This window comes from Limulus polyphemus, unplaced genomic scaffold, assembly GCF_000517525.1.
Source record: "Limulus polyphemus unplaced genomic scaffold, Limulus_polyphemus-2.1.2 Scaffold553, whole genome shotgun sequence".
NCBI lineage: Eukaryota > Metazoa > Arthropoda > Merostomata > Xiphosura > Limulidae > Limulus > Limulus polyphemus.
The window spans coordinates 43,759-52,335 of record NW_013666163.1 but is presented as its reverse complement, the minus strand read 5'-3'; the positions used below and the strand labels follow the sequence as shown (position 1 = coordinate 52,335).

The 8,577-nt window shown below is 30.7% G+C and overlaps 1 protein-coding gene across 1 annotated transcript in view; it reads left to right on the top strand.

Moving 5' to 3' along the window:
* The window catches only part of LOC106459056, a 19,033-nt gene extending 10,689 nt beyond the window's left edge, over window positions 1–8,344 (top strand). The window contains exons 5-6 of the mRNA XM_013918631.2: window positions 4,591–4,797; window positions 7,321–8,344. Of these exons, the coding sequence (XP_013774085.1) occupies window positions 4,591–4,797; window positions 7,321–7,537 (424 nt within the window). The 3' untranslated portion in view covers window positions 7,538–8,344. The remainder of the gene's footprint in view (window positions 1–4,590; window positions 4,798–7,320) is intronic.
* Window positions 8,345–8,577: the final 233 nt, after the last annotated feature.

The following is an 8,577-nucleotide window of genomic DNA, read 5'->3' as shown; positions in this document are numbered from 1 at the left end:
AAACGTTGATATTAAAATAAATATATAATAACAAATTCGTTACACAATACACCAAAAATAAAACGATACTGATATCAATATGATACCGATAGGCAATTGACCAAATTGCAGTATTAAATGCATAAGTAGTATTGCTGGAATTTTACGGTATTGAACTATTATTGTATAATAAATTGTTGTCCATCAATTAAGTTTTATTGTAAAGATAAACAAAAGAGCTTGAAATCATAAAAGTACCTCAGTAGAGCCCAAGTGGTCATTGTTATTTGCTTATTGGTTGATTGATGGCCTCAGTAATTGATTACATTTGATTAATTGATTAGCACAGTGTTCATCAAATCATGGTATGTACAAACAACAAAAAATGGCTTACCGGACTCTCTTGTGAAGTCTGCTATGCCTACCTCAGCCTTTTTTAGAAATGTGTCATGGTAATTTTTTTTCCCACTCCTCCTCCATACATTATGGTTCATGCTGGACCTTTTTATCTCTTTTGAAAGAGGTTACTTGCATGCCTTGTCCTCAGTGGGTTTTGATTCATTTTGCCTTAACTTACTATAAGGCAGATTGTTTTTTGTTTTCTTGATTCTCTGCACTTAGAATCTCTGTTGCCTCTAAGGGGGTGGACCCTGATAATCCTATCTTTTTATCCTTCACCAAGTTTTCTGGCCTTCATCTTCCTCTATCAATTGTCCAACAGGAATTATTCGCCATTCATCTACTTTTTGAGGCATTCCTCCTAATTCTTGGGGATTTTAATAGGATACCCTATCCCTCCTTACTTCAATGTTAGGGCATTTGCCATCTTCAGCTCTTGCCCTTCATATGTAGCTTCTTTGCCTTTGGGATGGTACAACATCTTGTATCAAGTTCATTTATCATCCACTTCTACTTGAGACTAATGATCAGCTCTTTTTTTACACCATTAAATTCTTTTTTTGGGGGGGGGGGAGTTACTCCTGTGACTTTACATCATGTGGGACATTTGTGATGCTTCATTAAATTATTTTGGAGGGATTGCTCCTTTGTCTCATTCTGAGTTATTGCATTCTTTCTTCATGTTCCATGTCCGGCTCCTTCCTACCAAATTACTTGCCCTACCTCTAAGGATTCCTCCATTACTCATGTATTCTTGATGATGTTTAGAGTTCTGTGATTGATTTGTCCTCCGTCAATCACTTGTTGGTTCTTTCTCATTGTACTATGTTGTAATTTATCACACTCTGATGAGCCATTTTTCCAGGACTGAGGATGCCCAAGGTAGGCATTTCATATTTTTATACCCATTTTCCTATTTTTCATCTCTTGTTATGCTATGTTAGGTTTGTTCACCACAGGGTTGGGTACCAGTTTCATACCTAACCCTTCAACCTTGTTTCAGATCTGTCAGTTGTTTGTTGGGTGATCAGTTTTACCTGACTTCAGTATAATGGAGGATTGTACTTACACCAGAACTTGGTCATCTCAATTCTGTTAGTTCATTCTGTATTGGAGTTGTCACAACATACTTATATGCTTCTTACCCACACAGCTTTGGTGGTTGGATTTTCCAGTTGGAGAACTCTTTCTCATTATGTACCTAACATTCTTGTCCTTATGGCATGCCAAAACATTTTTGCATATAGAGGGCAGCATTGAATGAGAATAGCAAAATTTGTTGATCGTGGAGTACGTGACAGCTCAAGGCTTGTGGCATGCAAACAATTTTTTGCATATAGAGGGCAGCACTGAATGAGAATAGCTATATCTGTGTGTGGAGGTAAGTACCTATTGGAAATACATTTTCAGTAGAGGAAAATTATAACTTTTATGTGCATCATCTTCACTATAAAAAATTAAAATACTTTATCTAACCTTCTTTACAACAAATTCAAAAGGACCAATGAAATCTTAAAATATATAATAATTCCTTTCTATTGGTTATGAACATGTATGCCAAATTATAGCATGTAGTTTTGAAAAATATATTGAAAGTTAGAATAGATTGGGGGGGGGGGCGTTTTTTGTAGGTTGTGAAAATTTCTTGAAATCTCAGCAAATGGAGAAGTTAAGACTTTAAAACTGTACATTTGACCTTTTCATTTTTTATATACTGTGCTCAAATTCCTTAGATAGTGTAGTATTAAAGCTATACATACTAAAAGAGGAGAATTTAGAGCACTTTCTTATCACGTGATAACAAAAGTGAAGATTAAGAATTTTTAAAGATATTTTCTTTTAAAATCAAAGAATTAGAATTTATATAATATAAAAATTTAAATTATAAACTACATTGTGATGCTAATTTTGTTGGTATACATTTATAACAAAGTTGTTTAATTACATAGCCTATATTAGCCATATACATAGGGCTAACCAATTGTTGGAATAACAGGAAACATTAAAAGTTGGAAAAATGAATTTTGATTAATTGATTTAATCATAATTTCAGTTAATTTATGCAACACTAATTGATGTAATTGCTGCTCTTTGGTAATCGATTGTATCTATTATATCTGTAGGGTTAAAATGTATGTTAAGGACCTTTTACAGAATTATATTCAAAATTTAATGAAATAACTTTGTTGTTAATGTATGCCAATAAAATTGGCATCAAAATGTAGTTTATAGTTCAAATTCTTATTTTATATAAGTTTCAATTTCTTAATTTGAGAATGAAGTATTTAAATATATTTTAAATTTTCCATTGTCTGTGTCACATGACTCTCTTATTCTCCTAATTGCCAATTTTAGATTTTTTTCTATCCTTTTATGGGTTTCAGAGTGTCCAATTAATTAGAAAATCATACTATAGATATTGAAAAGCCAGAATCAATTTAGAACATCTTCTTGCTTTACTGAGATATAAAAGTAACTGTCAAACCCTCATAACATGCTTCTCCTGTACCAATCTGTCTTTCCAAAAGTGTCAGTAGATCTCTTTAACATTGCTATTGGATTATTTATAATCAATAGAAACATCAGCTTTTTCTTCACAAGATTCTTCATACAGTCTAGTTCGTTTTTCTACTTGCATATAGATATTTGGCCTCAGTTTCATTGTTTGAGTTTCTTGCTCTTGATGACAAAAGGCCTGAGTTCAGACATAACTACTAAATTTCTTGTTTTTTAAATATATATTTTTATTCATTTGTATAAAAGTAACTGATATGTAAAAATTACTAACTTAGTAGGTTAGATAAAGAAATTTAAATGAAAAACTAATTAAATTTACAAAAATTTTTGGTGATACTCTGTGTGCACATTGCATGGCATGATTGTAACCTGATTTGTTTAAACAAAGCTGTCCTGCTGTAATAAATGGTTTTAGAATACTCTGAGGTGTTCTAAGTTCAGCTGCAAAGCAGTAAAACTAAATGAAATCAGATGAGAATAAAATGATGTTTTGCTGTAGAAAAAACTTTTGATATTCATTTAGGATGTTCTATAGGTTATGAAAATTCAAAACTGCAACTTGAAAATAAGTATCTTTATTCTTAGCATGAAAATCACCTTTCACCTAGATGAATTCCATAAAGGCTTCAGAAATTCACAGACAAAGTTTTAATAGAAATACTTTGTTAACATTTCTGATTTTTTTGTGTACAACAGACTTTTAACACTCACTAAAAGCTTCCCAAATGTTGTGGTGATACACTTAGTAAATTCAACATCATATAAACAATACTTCTCCAATAAGATATCAGTCTAAAATCAAACTGGTGTATTTACGTGTTTTACACTCACCAAAAAGAAACCTATCACTCTATAGGTATTTGAAGAACTTATAGCAATCCAAAAGTTCTTAAAGCCTTCCAAAAATTTTATCATAAATGTCAGACTAAGTAAAAGTGCCAAAAATGTGGATGGAAGAAATTAATAGAAAAATTTAAAAAATCCAGAAATACAATGGTTACTGTTCAGAACCTAGAGATACTACAAAAATGAATGTTTGAATATTTTTAGAATTTTTATTCATGAAGTAAGGTACATAAGTATTATATAAAGTTCTTAAAACATCTTTTAGTGGGAATATTACATTCATTTTATGAGTACATCATTTCATCCTTAAAAGTGAGACTTAATCATGTACATCAAATATTATTCATGAGGATGTCTTAGTTTTCAAGATCAAACATTTTACTTGGAAAATAAGTGTAATATTCCAGAAAAAAAAGCTATTTCAGGGACCTTGTGTATGTTTAAAAATTAAGTGGGTACCTCTCAAAAAGAATATATAAAAATTATATAATGCTAAAAATACCAGGTCTATAATATTTTTTCAGTAAATTGTTTTATTAGACAGAGATTCATATTTTGTAATTAAATTTTAAAAGTAGTGTTCTGAGTTGTACCATCAGAGTGACCTAAAACTTTCAGAATAAATAAATAGTTAAACAAGTAGGAGATTAAGGTCTTTTTTCTTACCACCACTTCTCTGGTTTCAGCTGATTTTTGAACTGTGTAATTAAGCTAATTCCTGTCTTTATTTTAAGGCTACTTGTGTAGGATAAATATTTTATTCTTTTTGTTATTCTAATTTAATCAATCTATTCAAAATGTATTGATTTCAAAGCAAGAATATTAACTAGCTTTTTTATTTTCTCTTAGCCAAGCAAGCAGTGATATAGCAAAACTGGAGAAAGTGGAGCTTGGAGCAGAGTTATACCTAGCACCAGAAGTTATGTATTCTGCCATGAGAGTTCCAGAGTTAGTGCAGGAAGTTTTGCAAGGTTTGGAACCATCTCTCGTACAAGAAATTTTGTCACAGATCCTTCTTACTGGGTGCAATACAGAACTAAATGGATTCACTACAAGGTCAGACATTGACTTCATGTTTATCTTATCAGAAGGTGTAAAACAGAACTAAATGAATTTACTTAAAGATCATACCTTTACTTCATATTGTTCTTGTCATAGGGTGTAATACAGAATTAAATGGATTTACTTTATGGTCAGCAATTTACTTCAGGTTATTCTTATCATAGGGTGCAACACAGAACTAAACAGATTTACTTCAAGGTTAGCTTTAACCTCAGGCTATTTTTTACAGGGTGTGATACAGAACTAAATGGATGCACTACAAAGGTAGTTTTTAACCTCAGGCTATTTTTTACAGGGTGTGATACAGAACTAAATGGATGCACTACAAAAGCAGTTTTTAACCTCAGGTTATTTTTTTTGTAGGGTGTAACACAAAATAATTAGCTTTATCAAAATGTCAGATTTTATCCTCAGACTATTCTCACAGACTTAAATGAGTTTACTATAAAAGCTAGTTTATAACAGTATGGTAAGTGTCTCAGAAATTATCAGACTGTTGTTGTTTGTTGTTTACACTTTTGCCGAAAATAATGTATCAGGGGCAAACCAAAATGTTCAAGAAGACCAATCCTTGTTACTTTAAAAAATGTATTTGTATGTCAGGTTTAAAAATGTATTTCAGTGTAGACATATCTGAAATCTACTGACCTTGTTGGTAGGACACACAAGTAAATCTAACTGAACTTTTCTATTTTTACATTCTGCCACAATGTGAACTTATATGAAATTTGCTGACCTTGTTTGTAGGACACACAAAGTAAACTTAATTGGACATTTCTAATTTTGTTTTCTGCCACAATTTGGTCCTATCTAAAATGTGCTGACCTTGTTTATAGGACACAAATGGTAAATCTAACTGAACATTACTAATTTTGTTTCCTGCCACAATGTGAACTTGTATGAAATTTGCTGACCTTGTTTGTAGGACACACAAGGTAAACTTAGCTGGACATTTCTAATTTTATTTTATGTCAACTGAAGGATGTCATTAATAGCTAGTATTTCAAATTGATTGTTTTTATACTTGTAGTACAGATTTTTATTTTGAATGAAACAAAGCACTGTAGTTACATGTAACTCATTAGGAGTATTTATACTTTAACCAAGACAACATGAAGTATTTAATTTGTTTGCCTTAACTGCTATAGTACATGTTACTCATTAGGAGTATTTATACTTTAACCAAGACAACATGAAGTATTTAATTTGTTTGCCTTAACTACTGTAGTACATGTAACTCATTAGGAGTATTTATAATTTAACCAAGACAACGTGAAGTATTTAATTTGTTTGCCTTAACTACTGTAGTACATGTAATTCATTAGGAGTATTTATAATTTAACCAAGACAACGTGAAGTATTTAATTTGTTTGCCTTAACTACTGTAGTACATATTACTCATTAGGAGTATTTATAATTTATCCAAGACAATGTGAAGTATTTAATTTGTTTGCCTTAACTACTGTAGTACATGTTACTCATTAGGAGTATTTATACTTGAACCAAGACAACGTGAAGTATTTAATTTGTTTGCCTTAACTAGTGTAGTACATGTTACTCATTAGGAGTATTTATAATTTAACCATGAAGTATTTAATTTGTTTGCCTTAACTACTGTAGTACATGTAACTCATTAGGAGTATTTATAATTTAACCAAGACAACGTGAAGTATTTAATTTGTTTGCCTTAACTACTGTAGTACATGTAACTCATTAGGAGTATTTATAATTTAACCAAGACAACGTGAAGTATTTAATTTGTTTGCCTTAACTACTGTAGTACATGTTACTCATTAGGAGTGTTTATTATTTAACCTAGACAACGTGAAGTATTTAATTTGTTTGCCTTAACTGCTGTAGTACATGAACACATTCTGATGTTATTGTCCAATAGGTATCCCAGCTAAGATCTTATTTTAATGATACATCTCTTATAAAAACTATAAAGTAAAATTAGTAATTTTTTTAGACTAGAATCCAGACTCACAGAAGAATGAGGAGAGATTTAGTTTTGTACTTAATATGAAATGAAAGCAAAAAGAAAAAAAAATTTAAAGTCCATTGTGTATTTTGCATTTATATATACTCCAAGGACTGTGTAACCTGTTTGTATGTTTGTTAACAGTCATTCTGAGATTTGTGAAATTACAATAACAGTTTACTAAAATGGAATTTCTTTATAACAAAGCAACAAAATTTTATACATTTTTGGAGTTTATTCTCAAAAGTTCTGCCAGTTCTGTTTTTTCATAAATGGTAGTTTTGTATATTGTTTGTGAAGTAATATACACTTTTTATATATAACTTTGAAAAGTGTGTTTTATGGTCTTACTTAAACTACTTGTTTCAGAGATGTAAAACATTTTATCATTCTCCCTTAGAAAGTATAGAAAGTACAAATCCGTCTTGCATCAAAGACTATAGTATAGATTTCCTTATTCTTTGAAAACATAAAACTAAAGGTGTATATTTATACATGTCTGTTTACTTAAAAGCACTGATTCTTTTATTGGATAGGTTGATCAGAGACTTGCAAACAGTATTACCAGAGTATAGTCGTGCAATCAACATTCACTCCAGTTCTGGTTGCCAGAGTTGGGATGCTGTTATGGGGTCATCCCGTGTTAGCGTACCTCTACCACCTTCAAGAATGTCATCAGACCAAGTTCCTGGTTCTCTTGTGTGGGTTACTCGAGAACAATATATTTTATATGGTGATAATTCACTCCACTGACAATTACAACTTCTTGGTTCTAATTTTATTGCATCAGTTATTATAAAAGTTTATAAAAAAAGTTACCTATGATATGCAGTCACTGAAGAACTGAATTTATATTGCTGCAATTCTTTTTACTTTAATAGAGAAATGATGACAATTACTTCTGAGAAGAAATATTTTGAAAAAGTGGATATTCATATATAGTTAATATTTTGTTCCCATTCTTATTTATCTGTAATCCTGGGCTAAACTGATGCAGGTGATGTTATCAGGTCCTATTTAAGCAGTGAATTTAATTCAAATTAATTATGTTTTGATGCAATTTAATCAAAGTTTTAGGTGTGGTAAAGATTTAACTGAGAAAGAGTTGGAAATTTGTATGCAAGAAAATACATTTAAAATACCATGAATGTAGTTAAAAAATGTAAAGATTTAAGTAAAATCATATTGTTTTATTAGCTTCCATGGACAACTAATGACTTACCATGATTCATGTAATGGTGCAATTAATGTCTCCCACTTGGGTTCACTTTGCGTCAGATAGAACTGTGCATCAACTAGAATTACGTAGAATTATTGTCTGTAGTTTTGACTCATAGTGTATGTGCTGTATGTTGTATTTCATAAAAATAACTCCAATGCATTCTTACTTATTAACTTTATGTATTTTCACATTTATATATTCAGTGTTGATAAAAAGAGCTCATTCTTTGAACAGCAGTAAGTTTCATGAAAGAAATAGTTACACCTAATTTCTTACCTTCAAGATTTTATTGTTTCACACCAATGAAAGAAATATAAATAAATAGTTTGTTTTAGTTATATCATACCATTGTTTCAGTTCAACTGGCATGCTATAATCATAGAAATGTAAAATATACTGAACTGTTAAGATTCACAATAGTTCTGTTACATAAACTTCATGTTAAGGTCTACTTAGTCAGATACCTAAAGGTTAATTATTGTGTTGAATGTCTCAAAGCAAATATTTGTGCAGCTCAAGGCTGCAAATTATGAGAAAAAAGTGATTGATATAGGTATAGTTTTGCATGCGA